Source organism: Trifolium pratense, linkage group LG5 (assembly GCF_020283565.1).
Source record: "Trifolium pratense cultivar HEN17-A07 linkage group LG5, ARS_RC_1.1, whole genome shotgun sequence".
NCBI lineage: Eukaryota > Viridiplantae > Streptophyta > Magnoliopsida > Fabales > Fabaceae > Trifolium > Trifolium pratense.
In genome coordinates, this window is record NC_060063.1 from 38,127,865 (window position 1) to 38,147,940 (window position 20,076).

General features: G+C 40.5%; 2 protein-coding genes across 2 annotated transcripts; one reads left to right on the forward strand and one right to left on the reverse strand.

The window, feature by feature from the left end:
* Positions 1–790: 790 nt before the first annotated feature.
* On the forward strand, positions 791–6,170 carry LOC123886594. The gene is made up of 3 exons (XM_045935899.1): positions 791–1,345; positions 1,451–4,992; positions 6,134–6,170. The coding sequence occupies exons 1-3, from the start codon at positions 791–793 to the stop codon at positions 6,168–6,170; spliced, it is 4,134 nt and encodes a 1,377-aa protein (XP_045791855.1).
* A 1,039-nt stretch (positions 6,171–7,209) lies between these two features.
* On the reverse strand, positions 7,210–8,644 carry LOC123886595 (intracellular protein transport protein USO1-like). The gene is made up of 2 exons (XM_045935900.1): positions 8,618–8,644; positions 7,210–8,124 (listed from the first exon to the last, which is right to left on the reverse strand). Exons 1-2 carry the CDS (start codon positions 8,642–8,644, stop codon positions 7,210–7,212), a joined length of 942 nt encoding a protein of 313 aa, XP_045791856.1.
* Positions 8,645–20,076: the final 11,432 nt, after the last annotated feature.

Here is a 20,076-nt window from a genome sequence, read left to right on the forward strand (position 1 = left end):
AAGACCAAGCTCAAGAATAGATATCTCATTGAAAAATATTAGTTCACATATTGAGTCTTTGTTGAGTCTTTTATTATTTAATTGTAATTCTTGCTTGTGGATTCTATAACACAAGTTAAGAAGTGAGTTTGTTATTTTAAGGTTACTCCTAAGCTTTGAAGTACGGAGTTTACCATGTGTGATTCACTTGAAGCTTTTAAGCAAAAGTGAAGTGTTGTCTTGACAAGTTGTCACCACATCTTTCCAAACATTGTATAATCAACACAGGTTGTGTTGTGTGAGTGGAAGTGAGATGGGATCTCATGTCTAGGAGTTCCTAGGCAGAAGTTGCATAAGTAGTGTCGAGGTTATAAGGCGTAAACCAGGGTTTGCTGGAGGTCTTAGTGTAAGGCGTAAATCCTAGGGTTTGCTGGAGGTCTTAGTAACTAGAGCTATTAGTGGATTTCCTTCCTGGATTGGTATCCCCCAGAGTAGGCAGTTGGCTGAACTGGGTTAACAATTACTTGTGTCATTTATTTATTTTCTGTCAGCTTTTTATATGTTATATAAGATGTGCCAACAATAGAAAACAACATTATACACAAAGTAGTTGTTGGGACATCTTAGGCAACATCATTCTAGTGATACCAGAATTTCAGGATTGAACCAAGTGTAATCACACCATTTAATCAATAATACAACCCCCTTTGAGTTTTTACCAGAACATTTTGGCGCCCACCGTGGGGCTGCGGTAAAATCATTTGATCCCAGCCTATCACAGCAATTAGACGAAAAAATCAAACATCTCCACATGGCTGGAGAACATGGAAACAACGATAATTCTAGCGTTAACACCTTGCAAGCCGCCGTCGTAGAAATTCGGCGTTTGCAGACCCAGATCGCGGCTATCGAAGCCGAAAGAACACATGAGAAAGAAAAAGCGAAAATGATTTCAGAAGAGGAGGAAGGAGAGAACATCATGGATGTACAGCCTTTGGCACAACATTTATGGGATACACAAATCACGGAAGCGATCAAAGTTCCTCACCTTCCTACCTTTGATGGGAAAACTGACCCTCGAGAGCATCTGATGGCAATTGGAACACAAACCGCCATAATCAATGCTCCAGAACACCTGAAATGTAAACTACTAGCCGGCACCTTCAAGGATGTAGCCTTGCGTTGGTATATGAACCTTCCAAGAAATTCAATAGAAAGCTACGCGGATTTTCACAAAAAATTCGTTCACCAGTTCGCCGGATCGAAACACGTGAAAGTCACGTCAACTAGCCTATTCTCCATTCGCCAAAACCACGGCGAATCGTTGCGTAGTTTTCTAGCCAGATTCAGCGAGGCCACCATCAAGGTCTCAAATCCAAACCAGGAGATGTTCGTGGCGGCCTTCCACAATGGGCTAAGAGCAGGACATTTCAACGAATCCTTAGCCCAAAAACCAGCCTCATCAATGCAGGAGGTAAACAAGAGAGCGGAGTGTTACATAAAGGGCGAAGAAAGCAACGCCGAGAAAAGGCAAAGAGACGCCAAGGAGAAGGAATATGTAGGCCGTGCTACTAGAGCCCCAGAACACCCGCGACCAAAAACGGGAAGTCATCAAGGAAACACATGGCAAAGGCACCATGGTAAGCCATACCATCAACCACCAAGGAGAGAGTTCAGGAATCACCCCGCCGAGGAAGAGTTTACGCCATTAAACACTTCAAAAGTGTACGTGTTAAACGAAATTCTGGCCAGTGGCTTGGCAAATCTCCCCCCAAAAAGAGCCAACAATATCCCCATGGGACTCAACGACAACGCCTGGTGCGCCTACCATAGGTGCAGAGGTCATTCTACGGAAAAGTGCTTCCGCCTAAGAGATTTGATTGAAGAACTGATTAAAAGCGGACACCTCCGAAGGTTCATTGACGATGCAGCGCAAGGCCGAGTCGTCGTGTCAAAAATCCCCAGGCAAGAGCCACGCGATACTCAGGGGCCAAGTAAAGAGCCTCCAAAGGAGAGGATCTCTGTGAATACAATAGCGGGGGGGTTCTCAGGAGCAGGTGAGTCAAGCTCAGCAAGGAAAAGATATGTGCGTCGAGCCATCTCAGAGATATATCTCGTGAGACAACCCCAACCAATCGACGTTCCGGATTTGGCATTTACTGCAAGGGATGGCCTGGAGGTAGCGCCCCATGACGATGACCCTCTGGTAATACAAGTCCAAATCTTGAACTGCGATGTAAAGAGAGTACTAATTGATTCAGGAAGTTCAGCAGACATCATGTACTGGGAAGCTTTCAAGGCCATGCAATTAGCGGAGGAGCAATTGCAGCCGTACGCAGGAGCTCTAGTGGGGTTTTCCGGAGAACAGGTAGACGTGATGGGCTACGCCTCATTACTCACTACCTTCGGAGAGGGAAATAACGCCAAGACCATCAAAGTGCGATATTTGGTAGTCAAAACTCCGTTCACCTCCTACAACATTATCATAGGAAGACCTGCTTTCAACACCTTAGGGGCGGCCATGTCCACTCTGTACCTAGCAATTAAGTACCCTCTCGATAACGGAGGAGTAGGAACAGTTAGAGGCGATCAGATCCTCGCCAAAAAATGTTACGAGTCCAGCTTAAAGATACGGCATCGAGCATCCAATACAAATGGAGCATCCGAAAGAAGACAATCCACAGTTCCAGGTGGCATAAACATCATAGAAAATTCAGACATGGATCCAAGGGAAGAATTTCAAGACAGAAGGGTGAGCCCTATAGAAGACCTGGAGCAAGTTCAAATCGGCGATCACCCGCACCAAACAACCAGTTTAGGAACGGCGTTGCCCAATGAGGAGAGAAGAAGAATCATCAAAATCTTGAAGGACAACGCTGACCTATTTGCATGGAAACCCTCAGATATGCCAGGAATAGATGAAGGGGTGATAACACATAAACTATCAATATCACCCAACACAAAACCTGTCTCCCAGAGAAAAAGAAAAGTTGGGGAGGAAAGGCGAGCTGCAATAGCGGAAGAAGTGGAGAAACTAAAAGAGGCTGGATTCATTGAAGAGATAAAATATCCCTCTTGGTTGGCTAACGTCGTCATGGTGAAAAAGGCCAACGGAAAGTGGAGGATGTGCGTGGATTTTACGGATCTAAATAAGGCATGTCCCAAAGACCCATATCCTTTGCCCAACATAGACAAGTTGATTGATGGTGCTTCAGGATGCAAAATGTTGAGTTTTATGAACGCCTACTCAGGGTATAATCAAATAAAGATGAACCCTATAGATGCCTGCCATACAGCCTTTATGTCGAATACCTGTAATTATTTTTACAACGTTATGCCTTTCGGGTTGAAGAATGCAGGAGCAACATACCAAAGGTTGATGGACAGGGTTTTTTCCGAGCAAATAGGGAAGAACTTAGAGGTATACATTGATGATATGGTAGTGAAAACTCCCGAAGGAAATCGCCATGACGAAGACCTTTTAGACATCCTGGGATCAGTAAGAAAGTACAACATGAGATTAAACCCAGCGAAATGTTCCTTCGGGGTGCAAGCAGGAAAATTCCTAGGTTTCATGCTCACCAACAGAGGAATAGAAGCCAATCCAGAAAAATGTCAAGCTATCATAGACATGAGAAGTCCTACATCTGTGAAAGAGGTCCAAACTTTGACGGGCAGAATAGCGGCATTATCCAGATTCTTATCATGCGCGGGCGAAAAAGGCTTCCACTTCTTCACATCCCTTAGGAAGAATGAAAGATTCTCCTGGACGCCCGAATGTGAAGAAGCCTTCAGACAACTAAAGGAATTTTTGGCATCGCCGCCCATCTTGACGCGCCCATTACCAGGTAATACCCTTTACCTTTATCTTGCAGTCTCTGATAGAGCCTTAAGTTCAGCTCTGGTTCAGGAAGTAGAAGGCGAAGAAAAGCCTATATATTTTGTAAGTAGAACCCTTAGAGGAGCAGAAACAAGATATCAGAGAATAGAGAGGTTATCTCTTGCGGTGGTTGTCACGGCTAGAAAACTAAGACAATACTTTCAAAGCCACAAGATAGTTGTTAGGACAGATTACCCTATCAAGAACGTCCTCAGAAAGCTAGACTTAGCAGGAAGAATGGTAGCATGGTCCGTCGAACTGTCAGAATTCGACATCACTTTCTCACCGAGAGGGGCCATCAAATCGCAAAGACTGGCCGACTTTGTATTAGAAATGTCTACCCCGCCAACAACTGAAAAAGCGGCGACTTGGACCCTCTCAGTAGACGGAGCCTCCAACGTACGGGGAAGTGGAGCTGGAGTAGTGTTGGAAGGACCAGACGGCGTTATGATAGAACAATCATTACGTTTCGCCTTCAAAGCCAGCAACAACCAGGCTGAGTACGAAGCCTTAATAGCAGGAATGAAGTTAGCAAAAGACATGGAAGTGAAGGAGTTAAAAGCCATGAGTGATTCCCAACTAGTAACCAACCAAGTGTCAGGAAAGTTTCAGACGAAGGAACCACAGTTAATCAAATACGTAGAGGGAGTGCAAAGTCTAGCTAAACACTTCGACTCGTTCGAATTAGTTTATGTCCCTCGCGAGCAAAACATGAGAGCAGATCTATTGTCAAAACTGGCGAGCACAAAGAAACCAGGGAGCCATAGAACCGTTATCCAAGAAACGATCAAAACTCCCAGCATCGGCGGAGAAGATTTGATGATGGTGATAGAGGATGAAGATTGGAGATCGCCCATTATACGTTACCTCCAAAAGGATGAACTCCCAAAAGAAAGGGAAAAGGCTTTCAAATTAAAGAAGATGGCGGCATGGTATTCTATGGTAGGGGATAGGCTATACAAAAGGGGATTTGCATCCCCCCTTCTCCTATGCGTCAGCAATGAAGAAGCAAAACACATTATGTCCGAAGTACATGAGGGCTCATGTGGCAGCCATATCGGTTCAAGGGCTTTAGCAGGAAAAATATTAAGGGCAGGTTTCTACTGGCCGGATATACACGATGACACCGCCATGTACGTAAGAAACTGTGATAAATGCCAAAGACACGCCAATTTACACCACATGCCTGGAGAGCCATTGAAATCAGTATTATCCCCATGGCCTTTTTTCATGTGGGGGGTGGATATTGTTGGTCCATTCCCAGTTGGCTACAAACAAGCAAGATGGATCATCGTCGCCGTTGATTATTTTACAAAATGGATTGAAGCAGAGCCAGTATCTAGTATTTCGGCGGAACAGGTCAAGATTTTTTATTGGAAAAAAATCATCTGCAGATTCGGCTTGCCTAAGTACATCGTGTCCGATAACGGCACTCAGTTCGCCAGCGAAAAGGTCGTGGAATTCTGTCGAAGCAAAGGAATCAAAAACACCTTTATATCAGTGGAGCACCCACAAGCTAACGGACAGGCTGAATCGGCAAATAAGGTTATATTAAGGGCGTTGAAAAGGAGGCTAGATAGCAAAGGCGAGGCTTGGGTAGCCCACATCTCGCCCATCCTGTGGTCCTATCATACCACTCCCCAATCCGCAACGGGAGAAGCACCATTTACAATGGTCTATGGCTCAGATGCAATGATCCCGGTGGAAATAAATCCTCCCAGTTGGCGCAGAGAAACCATAACGCAGGAGGAGAACGATAGAGCTTTGGAAGAGAACCTAGACATTATCGAAGAAAGAAGAGAGAGAGAGCACACTTCAGAGAATTCGCCATAAAGCAAAGGGCCGCTAGGCGTTATAATACGAGAGTCAAACAGAGAAGTTTTCAAGAGGGCGATCTAGTGTTGAAAAGACCCATGGGAAAGGATAAAGGAGGGAAGTTCGCGGCAAACTGGGAAGGCCCCTTTCGTATACAAGAAGCCTTTGAAGGAGGAGCATATCGCTTAGAGACTATGGAAGGAAGAACCCTCCCCAGGACGTGGAACATAGCAAACTTAAAGTTCTACTATAGCTAGTTACGGAGCATCACGCCACTGGTGGAAGAACAAGTAAATTCATGCCTTTTCAGCACTATTTTAATGATGTACAAGAACCATTTTCATTAATAAATAAAAACAGTGAGACACTCTTTTCCCTTGTGCAAACTAGGGTTTTTATCGAGGCTCATTGAATTTCAAAATTTTAGTAGTTCTTTTTTACACATGTTTTCTTACACAGTCAAAACATTTACGTCAATCAAGGTCAACCTGATTAAGTTATGAACTCTGAATAAACTAAGAAATTAAACCAGGGTTGAGAGGCCTTGGCGCCACCCGTAGGGGGCGTCAGAAACAGAAATTAAACCAGGGTTGAGAGGCCCTGGCGTCACCCGTAGGGGACGTCAAGAACAGAAATTAAATCAAGGTTGAAAGGCCCTGGCGTCACCCGTAGGGGACGTCAAGAAAAGAAATTAAAACAAGGTTGAAAGGCCCTGGCGTCACCCGTAGGGGACGTCAAGAACAGAAATTAAATCAAGGTTGAAAGGCCCTGACGTCACCCGTAGGGGACGTCAAGAACAGAAATTAAAACAAGGTTGAAAGGCCCTGGCGTCACCCGTAGGGGACGTCAAGAACAGAAATTAAATCAAGGTTGAAAGGCCTTGGCGTCACCCGTAGGGGACGTCAAGAACAGAAATTAAATCAAGGTTGAAAGGCCCTGGCGTCACCCGTAGGGGACGTCAAGAACAGAAATTAAATCAAGGTTGAAAGGCCCTGGCGTCACCCGTAGGGGACGTCAAGAACAGGAATTAAATCAAGGTTGAAAGGCCCTGGCGTCACCCGTAGGGGACGTCAAGAACAGAAAATAAAACAAGGTTGAAAGGCCCTGGCGTCACCCGTAGGGGGCGCCAAAAACAGAAAATGTACAGCGAAGAAAGGCAAGATTATCAACATCACCAAGAGGAAAAGCTTGCACGCACTCAAAATAAGGCGACATATCGCCATACCAGCTACAATCGCCAAAAAGGCAACAGGTATAAATTTATTCCCAAACAACTCACAATTATGTTAAAGTGTCAAAGACATCACAGGTGTAAGGGTAAAAGTTTACGAAGAAAGAAAGGTAGGAGGCGTTATTTAATAGCGCAATATCAAAATAATCCGCAAAAGCATGAAGAAAGAAAATCAGACAAGCGAAGAAATTAATAAGAAACCCACTGAAGGGCAAGATGTTCAGGCCACAAAAGGGCATACAGAATAGTTACAAAAGCCACATAAGGGCAAGATTTAATCTATTACAACAGAAGAATAAAGCATTCACTGAGGAGGAACGTAAGGAACGAGCTTGCCATCAACTATCTGCTTCATTGCATCGGCCTCGCCTAGGCGCTCAGCATCTAAATCAGGAAAGAGCAGCTTAACCTGCTCGATCGCAAAGGCGAAACCCTCATCATATTGATTGGCTGCACAGAGTTGAAGCTCGTTGATGTCGTTCTCCAACCTAGCCTTCTCATCAGCCAAGGTCCCAATAGACAGTACCGCCTCATTCTTCTCCTTAGATAGCTTAGAGAGTTTCTCATCCTGGGCAGCAGAATTCTCCTTGAGCTTGGCCTCCGAAGCGGCATAGCTTTCTTTAACTTTAGACAGCTTCTCCTCATACTCTTTCTTCAGTCTCTCTGTCTCGCCCTCCCTTTCTTCCTTCAGCTTCTTGATATCGTTCTCCAGCTTTGCCTTAGTTTCAGAATACCTCTTCTCAATGTCAGCGAGATTATCATCAACCATCTTCACTTTTTGCCTCGCCTCTAGAACCTCTTGCTCTTGGCGGTTTGTCAGTAGATAATTAAGAAGAGTACCCTTGACTTCATACTCTAAGGCCTTCTTCCTCAGGTCTCCCGTCGAAGTGTTGGTGAAGCGAGTCATGTCACCCACCATGGTTACTCCTCTCTCAATAAACTCCAGAGGATCGAAGGAGCTCCAGGAAAGGGGCGCAGCAGTTTCAGCGTCTTGAGCAGGAGGCTGAGAAGAACTGGAAGCCGCGCCTTTGCCCTTGTCAGCACCCCCAGCCTTTTGAGTAGTCTTCTCTACCCTTTGTTTTTTGGAAGGAGGAGGTGGTTCAACACCCTCGGATCCCACTTCTCCGGAATCTGCTTTCCCCGGGATCTCGATACGGATCCGCCCATCATGTTTCTTTTTGCTCCGCCCCTCTTTAATAACAGCTTCCTCCACTTGCAGCTGTTTTAGTGGGTCAATCACGGCGACAGCAGGATTGTGATAAGTGCTAAAAAGTAGTAAATTTACATATATATTTTAAGCACTTATTGACTTGTTTTATAAGTTATTTGAAGTAAAAAACCCAACTATTTGATGTAAATATTGTCATGATCAAATTCTAATCCCAAAACAATTTGTTAGGATTTGCTGAAAAAAAGGGCAGGAACTGAAGCCTTCGCTCAGCGAAACATGGCGAGCAATGGCGAGCAAAGGCAGTGCTCCAAGGGTCATTGGCGAGAAGTAGCGAGCCTCAGCAAAACAACATCAAAGAAGGTTCGCTCAGCGAAGCTTAGCGACATTCAGCGAACAAAGTCAGAGAGTTATGGTCTGTTAGCGAGACATAGCGAGCATCGGCGAACAAAGTGATGAGTCAAGCCTTTTGCTACGTGTCAGAAAACCCCTTCTTGAAGCAACCTGTTCGCTTAGCGAACATCACTTCGCTTAGCGAACTCACCTGTTTTGAAAATCTATAAATAGCCATCAGACTTCATTTTTTTTAAGTATCATTCACATCCAACCACTCTAAACACTCAAAACACGTCTAGAAGCAGAGAGAGACCCAAGGAGGCAGATTTAAAGGGATTTGAGGGTGGATCTACAACTTTTGTTGGGAAATCATCATTGATGTTTGTTCATCTCTCTTTTCTTCTTATCTTTTATGAACCTATCATGAAAATGAATAGTTAATCTCTCTTTTGTTGGGATTAGATGTAATTTACTCTATTAGTATGTATTTATCTTGATCATGGTGTTATGTATGATTTTAGATTATCTATTAATGTTGATATTATCTTTGATTTCAATGTTTTATCCTTGGATTTGAATTGTTATAGACATATACCTTTTGAATCCAAAGAACTAGGATGATATCTTTTGAACACTAAATTCTAGAGATAGATTTAGGTTTAATATTTACTTTTTGTATCGGATCTTAATGCTATTGTATTGATTGATCATCCGAGACATCGGAGGTTAATAGGTACAATAGATATCTCGGCGTTATCCGAACACGGAAACGTATGATGAGCGATACGTGATAATATTGGTAGATGGCTAAAATCTATATAACTGATTAGGGAAATACAAATGAATGAGTTAATGAAATCTAATCCCAGCAATCTTGTCTCTCTGTTATTTCCATCTTTTCTTTATCATTATCATACTTTCTCGAACTTTCACGAACAATCATCTTCAAAACCACTCTACTTGAAATTATATTAATTGTTGAACGGCATCGATATCGCATCAGTCCCTGTGGAGACGATAAAAACATACTTACTTTTGTTACATCAACAAAATGATAAGTGCTAAAAAGTAGTAAATTTACATATATATTTTAAGCACTTATTGACTTGTTTTATAAGTTATTTGAAGTAAAAAACCCAACTATTTGATGTAAATATTGTCATGATCAAATTCTAATCCCAAAACAATTTGTTAGGATTTGCTGAAAAAAAGGGCAGGAACTGAAGCCTTCGCTCAGCGAAACATGGCGAGCAATGGCGAGCAAAGGCAGTGCTCCAAGGGTCATTGGCGAGAAGTAGCGAGCCTCAGCAAAACAACATCAAAGAAGGTTCGCTCAGCGAAGCTTAGCGACATTCAGCGAACAAAGTCAGAGAGTTATGGTCTGTTAGCGAGACATAGCAAGCATCGGCGAACAAAGTGATGAGTCAAGCCTTTTGCTACGTGTCAGAAAACCCCTTCTTGAAGCAACCTGTTCGCTTAGCGAACATCACTTCGCTTAGCGAACTCACCTGTTTTGAAAATCTATAAATAGCCATCAGACTTCATTTTTTTTAAGTATCATTCACATCCAACCACTCTAAACACTCAAAACACGTCTAGAAGCAGAGAGAGACCCAAGGAGGCAGATTTAAAGGGATTTGAGGGTGGATCTACAACTTTTGTTGGGAAATCATCATTGATGTTTGTTCATCTCTCTTTTCTTCTTATCTTTTATGAACCTATCATGAAAATGAATAGTTAATCTCTCTTTTGTTGGGATTAGATGTAATTTACTCTATTAGTATGTATTTATCTTGATCATGGTGTTATGTATGATTTTAGATTATCTATTAATGTTGATATTATCTTTGATTTCAATGTTTTATCCTTGGATTTGAATTGTTATAGACATATACCTTTTGAATCCAAAGAACTAGGATGATATCTTTTGAACACTAAATTCTAGAGATAGATTTAGGTTTAATATTTACTTTTTGTATCGGATCTTAATGCTATTGTATTGATTGATCATCCGAGACATCGGAGGTTAATAGGTACAATAGATATCTCGGCGTTATCCGAACACGGAAACGTATGATGAGCGATACGTGATAATATTGGTAGATGGCTAAAATCTATATAACTGATTAGGGAAATACAAATGAATGAGTTAATGAAATCTAATCCCAGCAATCTTGTCTCTCTGTTATTTCCATCTTTTCTTTATCATTATCATACTTTCTCGAACTTTCACGAACAATCATCTTCAAAACCACTCTACTTGAAATTATATTAATTGTTGAACGGCATCGATATCGCATCAGTCCCTGTGGAGACGATAAAAACATACTTACTTTTGTTACATCAACAAAATGGCGCCGTTGCCGGGGACTGGCGTTTAGATATTGGAGCATTGCAACAATTTATATTCTTTTAAGTATTTGTATATATTTGTTTATATTGTAAAGTTTTTGCTTGTGCTAATCCTCTTTGCTAGACAAAGAAAGTTGTTTTTCTTGTTTGTTGAATCCTTTTTCAGATTCCCCATTAAAAGTTAAACCATGACTGATTGTGGTTATTACAACTTCTATACTCCGGATGAGTATGAATCATATCAACAGTTTCCTCCTTATAATTATGGGCAAACTTCAGAGGCTAAATTGGAGGAGACCATGATTAAATTCATGGAAATGCAGCAACAACAAATGCAACAGATGCAAGACCAGAACCAACAATATCTGAAAAACAGTCTTGCACGGGCCAAAAATATGGAAAATCAGCTTGTTCAGTTGGCTAAACAGTTAGCCAATAACAATAACCAAGGAGAAACATTTCAAATCAACACACAAACCACTCCTGACGAGAAAGATAATAATCAAATGAAAAATGAGGAAAGTGGAGAGAGTGTGAAAGGTGTTGAAAACAATGAGGAAGAAAGAATGCGCGATGAATGTGGTGAAGAGAAAATAGTGATAGAAATAGAGACACCACACGAGGTAGAACTTCCTCAAGAGTTGCCATGTATTAAGAAGACTAGCACTGTTGATAATGAAGAAGTGATGATGGGTGCAGAAGAAATTAAGGGATTACTTGACAAGGAAATATCAATTGAGCAAAAGAGGGAGATGGAGAACAAGGCGGAGATTGATCGGGTGATAAATGAAATATGTGCCTTGTTCAATATGAAGCAATTGGGGAGGATATGGACTCCGCAATATCTATATTTCAAGTTCATGGAGTTCCTCCCAAACCGAAGGAAAAAGACGGATGATGTGTTGTCCGTTTCATTTTGGCCACCCTAACATCTCAGGCGTCGAGCTACCGACGTTAACCAAGCGCTTGTTGGGAGGCAACCCAATTTTCTTTCCTTTACTTTTATTTAAAGCATTTTTAGTTTCTTATATGTTATAATAGTTTTTGAATATGTTGTCCAATCACTTTTGAAAACAAAGTCTTTGAATTGGTGTGAATTTCATCTGAAATTCTGTTTTCTGCTATAGTCGCTGAGCGAGACCCTTGCTCGCTAAGCGAGCTTATCAGAGCTTTTGGAAATTCTGACAAAAGCCTAGGGTTGTATGTTTTACCTTGTTGTAAATGCAGGCATAACTTCATTTTCATGGCCTGAGGACAGTCCACACTTGTTGAAGAGGGAGAATAGCAGAAGCAGAGGATTAAAGCACGCCATATACAGTGACATTTTATTATCTCAGTCATTAAATTCATGTTTTATGTTTATTGCAAATATTAACTGAAATTTTTGTAAACATACATGGTTTAAACTTTTGTGATTGTTACATGTGCATATGAATTGTAGAGTTTAAGTTTGTGATTGATCAAATTCAAATGCATGATTAGAATAATTTTTCAATTGCATTGCTTGAGGTTAAACCTTTGTGATTATCTTTGAATGTTAGGATGAATTTGAACTAAGTAGCTTTATTCAATTTGATTTCATTCATTCCTTTTTAACATGATTAATTGATTATGAATCACGTAGACCTAGCCGGGTGAGATTGTGTGAACCTTCCATTATTTATATATTTGAGAGCCGACAATTGTGTTTAACTCTGTTGATTTTAACTGAATCTTGCTATTACTTGATGTGTTTGAAGTCATGGAAATGATCAAGGCCTTGTTTGTTTTTGAGTGGTAACTACTTAAGCCAAAATAACCTACCTTGTGAGTTAGTGTGATCCTTTGCTACCCCCTTGAGCTAAAAATTTTGAAAATTTATTTGTTTTGTGAACCCTGAAACCAAGAGAAAAGAAAAACAACTACTCTACCCTTGTCTTAGGATAGGAGAGCAAGTGTATTTCAATGAAGGTTATGTCAAGATTCAAGTTGGGGAGAAGTAGGTTGAAAGATAAATAATGGTTTGAAAAGTAGTGTTGTGGTGATTGAAAAAGAAAAGAAAAATATGTGAAAAAAAAAAAAATGAATAAAAGAATTGCATGACACAAATGAAATTCAAAAGAAAAGAAAAAAGAAAGAAATTCTTTGTAAAAAAAGTGTCAAAATAAAAGAATCACCACAAATGGAAATTTGGGGAAAGTGAAAGGGAGTGAATGAATTTTTGAAGATTTTGTGCTCTCTTATCCTTAAGGCTTTTTGAATCCAAAGAAAAACAATGATTTCTTGTAGCCTAGCCCCATTACAAGCTTAAGAAAGACCTTAGTGATCCATGATTGATAGCATGTTTTGTGATTATGTTGAGATGTATGTTTGAATTGATTTGTTGTGAACACATTGCTTGTATTGAGAGAAACACTACACCCTTGAGTTGAAACACTTGTGAGAATTGTGATTCTAGTTGATTATCTTGTTAATTTGGAAAGCTTGAAATCTTACTTGAGTTTTGAGACTATTTCAAATTCATGCTTTGATTCTTTGATGATTATGAATGATTGATTTTGAAATTGCAATAAATTGAATCATGCAAACTTGAAATGATTTAAAACCAAAGTTCGTGATTAATTGCAAAGCTTGAGTGAACTATGCACAAATGATGTTTGAACCAATATTTTGAGAGTTCATTTTTGACTTTTGTTTGAGGACAAACAAAGTTTTAAGTTGGGGAGAGTTGATAAGTGCTAAAAAGTAGTAAATTTACATATATATTTTAAGCACTTATTGACTTGTTTTATAAGTTATTTGAAGTAAAAAACCCAACTATTTGATGTAAATATTGTCATGATCAAATTCTAATCCCAAAACAATTTGTTAGGATTTGCTGAAAAAAAGGGCAGGAACTGAAGCCTTCGCTCAGCGAAACATGGCGAGCAATGGCGAGCAAAGGCAGTGCTCCAAGGGTCATTGGCGAGAAGTAGCGAGCCTCAGCAAAACAACATCAAAGAAGGTTCGCTCAGCGAAGCTTAGCGACATTCAGCGAACAAAGTCAGAGAGTTATGGTCTGTTAGCGAGACATAGCGAGCATCGGCGAACAAAGTGATGAGTCAAGCCTTTTGCTACGTGTCAGAAAACCCCTTCTTGAAGCAACCTGTTCGCTTAGCGAACATCACTTCGCTTAGCGAACTCACCTGTTTTGAAAATCTATAAATAGCCATCAGACTTCATTTTTTTTAAGTATCATTCACATCCAACCACTCTAAACACTCAAAACACGTCTAGAAGCAGAGAGAGACCCAAGGAGGCAGATTTAAAGGGATTTGAGGGTGGATCTACAACTTTTGTTGGGAAATCATCATTGATGTTTGTTCATCTCTCTTTTCTTCTTATCTTTTATGAACCTATCATGAAAATGAATAGTTAATCTCTCTTTTGTTGGGATTAGATGTAATTTACTCTATTAGTATGTATTTATCTTGATCATGGTGTTATGTATGATTTTAGATTATCTATTAATGTTGATATTATCTTTGATTTCAATGTTTTATCCTTGGATTTGAATTGTTATAGACATATACCTTTTGAATCCAAAGAACTAGGATGATATCTTTTGAACACTAAATTCTAGAGATAGATTTAGGTTTAATATTTACTTTTTGTATCGGATCTTAATGCTATTGTATTGATTGATCATCCGAGACATCGGAGGTTAATAGGTACAATAGATATCTCGGCGTTATCCGAACACGGAAACGTATGATGAGCGATACGTGATAATATTGGTAGATGGCTAAAATCTATATAACTGATTAGGGAAATACAAATGAATGAGTTAATGAAATCTAATCCCAGCAATCTTGTCTCTCTGTTATTTCCATCTTTTCTTTATCATTATCATACTTTCTCGAACTTTCACGAACAATCATCTTCAAAACCACTCTACTTGAAATTATATTAATTGTTGAACGGCATCGATATCGCATCAGTCCCTGTGGAGACGATAAAAACATACTTACTTTTGTTACATCAACAGATTGGCTTTTTGCTGGCGAGCCTTAGCCAAGAATGCCAGTCTCTCCTCATTAGAGATAGTCCTCATTCTCTCTGCAAAAATAAAGAGACAAAAAAAAAAACACAAGTTAGTAATAAGGCGAGATCAACATTAAACAGAAGTAGAAAAATACCAAATGCATTACTTACGTAAATACTCTGTCAGGGCTTCACTATTACCCTCACACCTAAGAATGTCGGCGGTATCCATAAGAGCATAGGAGTCAAGGAAGTTGACGGTATCTTGTTCAAAATCACTCAAGGCCTCAAAGACGGCTCCCTTGATAAGCCTAGGGTTATCGGTCCAGTAGAAGGGAAATAGAGGATCTTCTACTTCATCATACATCAAATCCGGGAGTTGATCGCCACAGCGAACCCGGAAGAAAGAGTTCTTAAAGTTCTTGAAGTTGGAAGCGTACAAACTCAGGAGGCGGTGATTAGGTTGACTGCTAAGGGAGACTAAAGCTTGAGGTTTCAAGTTTTTAATGTGGTAGAAGGAGAAAAAGACGCCAATTGAGGGTTTCAGTTCGAAACCTAAGCACATCACCTCGAAGGCTTTGATAAAGGCCCAACTATTGGGATGAAGTTGGGTAGGGGCGACGTTAAGAACCTTCAACATCTCCGCTTCAAAAGGGGTAAAAGGCAGCCAAATATTGAGGGGTTGGATCACGCCAGTGTAAAGGTAGAAATAATGCGGCGGGTTGTCATTCTTAGAAAATACAAACTCGTCCTCTCTGACAGGCTCGGTAATAATAGAATCTTCATGTCGAGAATCAGAGAGTTTGACGGCTTTCCTAAAGCTCCTCACCATTTCCACACTAGTATACTTCGAAGGAACTTCCATGGTGACTGGAGTGTAATCAGCAACGACCAGATCTCGGCAGGGGTTCTTCCGCTTTCCTGTGAAAGAGGAAGGGGAGATTATGACGCAATCACTATCACTATCACTACTACTACTCCCAACATCAAAACCCCATAATTCCGAGTAAAACCCTCGGCTATTAAGAACGCCGTTAGCCCTAGTATAGTGGGCGCGAACTTGTTGCGCCCATTCGAGATAACTAGAAGAAGAAATAGGAACCCTCCCCTCATTGTCATCTAACTCCCTCAAAATAACCATCTTTTTTAAACCTAATCAAAAACTTAGGGTTCCTACTCAAGACAGACCAAATTGGCGAAAAAGAGTAAGGTATAAAAGTAAAATACCTTAAGAAAGTGACAAAGCTTGGAGCAATAAACTGGAAGCGTCCTAACACGAAGCGTTGAACAAAGGCTTGCTGGAGGATCGAAGAAGGGTATATGAAAAAGAATACTGATTCGCGAGAAGAAATAAGTAAAGGGAAAAAAGAAACGGAAATACTACTTATAAAGAGGGAAACCTTTTTCGACTGGTTGAAGTCCAGAAGTCGAAGTAAGAAGTATCGCATGCGTCGTCGGATTAAATACGTGTCAAAAAGCGTGTATCCCGAGAGTAAGTTTTGGAAGATTTATCGTCAAATAGTTATTATCCTAAAGGCGAAGTTGAAGTCGCCTCGAAGCACAACGCGCCTCTAGAATGACCACGCCAAAAGTACGAGCCTCGCCTTTTTTTAGGCGTAACAGAAGTTAAAAGGGAAAAAACGCCCAAAAGGAAAAGATTCAAGATTAAGGAGAAAGCAAAACACAGGAACAATAAATTCAGTCCTAGACCAAAAAAGAGATCTTTATTAATTTCGAAAAATAAAGGTACAATGATATAAAGCAAAGTTACAAAGAAAAACTAGTCCTAAAAATCCTATCACTCGGATTCCGAATCCCTCTGCACAGGCTCAGGAAGCGTCATCTTGGATTCCACGGTAATCCGGGATCCATCTTCTTCACCCGATGAAGAAGCACGAGAAGAAAGCTCGGGAGGAACATACGTCTCCAGAAACGAAACGTAATCCCCATCAGCGCTGTCAGAATCAGAGGTGTCAGAGGAAAGAATGATAACCTCCACCTTCTTGACCTCTTTAGACCTTCGGGAGCGAGTGGAGTTAGAGGTAGATACCTCTACCCTTTTCTTCCTTCGCTGAGGTTGAGACTTCTCAGCAGCAGGTATTTTGGCATTGTTCTTTTCCATCGTGATGATTCAAAACAAGTTGATATAAATTTGAGTTTTATCAGGTGATATTTATAGTCAATGTTTAACCTTAACATCGTGATTAACGGTAGTAATAAATGCTTGGACGGTTGTAACCACCAAGTTTTGACTGTCTCGAGAAATGCCACTTTTATGTTTCCAAGAAGTCAAAATTTGACTCATTTTAGTTATTGAAGACTGCAAAGGGAGGCGGTACTAAAAGGAACAAAAGAACAACACATAAGGAAAGGAAATTGCTTAATATTCAAATTTTTTGCAAAGGAAATACAACGGAAGCAAAGAAACAGAATGAAAATAACGAAGGTTCAAAAATACGGAAACAAATTACAAACATAGGAAAAAAGACATAAAAGGGCAAGCAAGTAAAGACTTCATGGCATGGTAGAACTCCCCAATTCACCAGCATCAGCGACGGCGATACGGTGCATTTCCTCCAATGCCCGTTTCACCCTCTTCGCCTTCACCATGTTTTCTTCAATAGGCTTCAAATCTTCTTTCAGCTCGCCCTGCTTGTCCAAAAGGTCCACCAAAGAATGACGTCTGGAAATCAGCTTAGTAACATCATCCCTAATCTCACCCTGAAGAGCCCTCTTCCTCTTCAAGAGTGGCTTCATCTCTTTGTTCAACATCGCCAAACGATCATCCACCCTTCGCTCCTCGTTAAAGCATATACCCAGGATCTCCTCCTGCACATCCATGGTCTCTTTCGTGATCTCTATCTGGCTGTCGACAGCTTCGGTAACTTCGACATGGCATTCCTTGACATTCTCCACAGCAATCACAAAGGATGCACTATCCTTCAACTCTTTCTCCAGACGCAGCACACTGTCAAGAAAACGCTTCTCTTCCTTCGTCAACCTCCAGCAATAATCATTAAGCTCTTTGACAAACTCCGAGAACTCACCAAAATCGTCCATTAAGTCCTCCGTACTCAGGGTCAACATACGCCGGAGCCGCTTGATGACGGGGGAAGCAGGGGATTGACCACATTCAAAGGGAGGATTTTTGGGAGACATACTGCAAAAAGAAAACTCTTAAGCAAGCAGGTGAGAATGTGATGAGTTGATCCCAGCATCGAATGCTTCATTTTATAGAAGAAAAATCTCATCGTGGCTGCAGGAAGTGGAGAGACGGTTAATAAACATGGTGTAAATAGAACAACGTGCACTAGAAAATGGGTAAGGACGTGACAAGATTCACCTCGCGCCAAAAATTTTAGAGGGAAATTTGAATCATATTCAAGCACTTCGCTCCTACGGATTTCGTGCTTGGGGGGCTGTGGACTGGGCAAGGGGCTTAGAAGCAAATTCAACAAGCCCAATTAATATGGGAAAGAGTATTAGGCCCAAATCCAGAAGGCCCTCAACGCCCCATTAGGCGACTCAAGACCAAGGCGTGACCAACGACAACATGGCAACGCCCAGAAGTGAATGCCGTATTGTTATAAAATATCTTCTTCTTCCCTGCGACAGCAACTGACTTGGGAAGGAAGAAACCAACCTCCTGAAGGGAAATCGATATATCAGAGGCAGCGGAATTTTAAAAAAAAAAAAACGATTTCCTTTCCTTGGATCATTACGAACTTAGAATGAATCAGTGATAGAATTGTTACCTCACAAAGTATGGAAATAGTTTCGATCACGAGCAAAGCAAAGTAGCGATGCATCTACTCAGTCCACACGAACAGAATTTCTCCGATGATCGGTGCTAGCCAATTCCACGAGAGAGTCAGAGAGAACGGGGTTTTTAGAGAGCGGCGGCTAGGTTTCACTTTGTAAATTAGGTTAAGCTTACAAAACTTCATCACAAGGGTTCTATTTATAGAACCACTTGTGTGGTCATCAAACCAAGCACTGCATCGTACCTTACGGTGGACCGTATTTCTCTATTTTCATAAATTAAATAATAAGTCATACTTAATTATTTAATTACTAATAAGTCCTACTTATTATTTTATAAATAAGTCTTACTTATTTATTTCTCTCATCTATCTGTTCTTTGTGTGTGACCCTATAGGTTCTCGTAACGTTGGCAATAATATTAAATCACATATTTAATATTATAAACAGTGAGCGGTATCTAGCAACACATCACTGCTACCCAAGTGACGAGAATGTCATGTGATCTGACGAAACCTTTCTATGATAACGATCTTATGTATAATTACCCCTTTGCCCTTATATCTATATTGACCACAAGGCATAGATCGTGTCACCCTTGTATGGTTCAATATTTTATTTCTTGATCCCAGAATATACTAAACAACGAATAAGCTCAATATCTCATATTGACTTAGTTCGGCGTGGCCACGCATTTTATCAGTTATATTCCATCAAGAGACCTACAGATATTGCTCCTGTTATGTAAGAGGGGCAAATTCCATCTAGGTCACTCATGTCCCTCAGCATGATTTGTAGAGTACCCATCAACCGACTTTATAGTCATCCTATTACGGACAATGTTTGAACGGCAACTAAGTATTCTACTCCACATCTAGGGTCCATAGTGGTTTCAGGTCGAAGGGTGGTATACACCATTATCACTATGAGAATAACTTATGACACTTTTCATAACATACAATGTAGCATTCTCATGGCGGGTCAATCCAATATAAATATTACTCCTAATATTTATATCTATGTGAAGACTTGATATCTCATATCCATGACTCGTGAGATGAAGTCATCGGTCTACTCACATAATAGTCTCTATGTTTTACTGTTATCCCACATCACAGTAAAACTTGACTATGGATACTTTAAGAATAGTGTCATTATGTTTAATGGAGTCTCACTATTAAGTCACACTTAATGTTCCATTAATTAGACTAGCTATTCTAGGGACTTTATTAGTTTGAAACAAACATAATAAAGAAATGCCTTATTATATATATTAAATATATAAATCAAAGTCATCATACAAAAGACGATTCTATCAAAATAGATTGGCTTTTAGGGCTTACTCCAACAATCTCCCACTAGCACTAAAGCCAATCAGATATTAACTCAACATCTATTGGACTAGCGTCATCATCAAGCATCTTCTATGCAAGATTTTCTATTAGTGGATAAGAAACTCTTTCTTATGTTGGTACCCATTACATCTTCCAATTTACACTTTTGATCTTCTATAAAAAAATCAAGTGTCAAAACTTGTATTTGAATCGTTGG

Coding starts and splice junctions, on each gene's coding strand:
- LOC123886594 (XM_045935899.1), top strand. CDS start 791: ATGGCTGGAGAACATGGAAACAACGATAATTCTAGCGTTAACACCTTG. Junction 1,346..1,450: donor TCAGCGAGGCCACCATCAAG/GTCTCAAATCCA, acceptor TCATCAATGCAG/GAGGTAAACAAGAGAGCGGA. Junction 4,993..6,133: donor ATACACGATGACACCGCCAT/GTACGTAAGAAA, acceptor TTTCTTACACAG/TCAAAACATTTACGTCAATC.
- LOC123886595 (XM_045935900.1), bottom strand. CDS start 8,644: ATGGCTATTTATAGATTTTCAAAACAG. Junction 8,125..8,617: donor TTTATAGATTTTCAAAACAG/GTGAGTTCGCTA, acceptor CCACTAAAACAG/CTGCAAGTGGAGGAAGCTGT.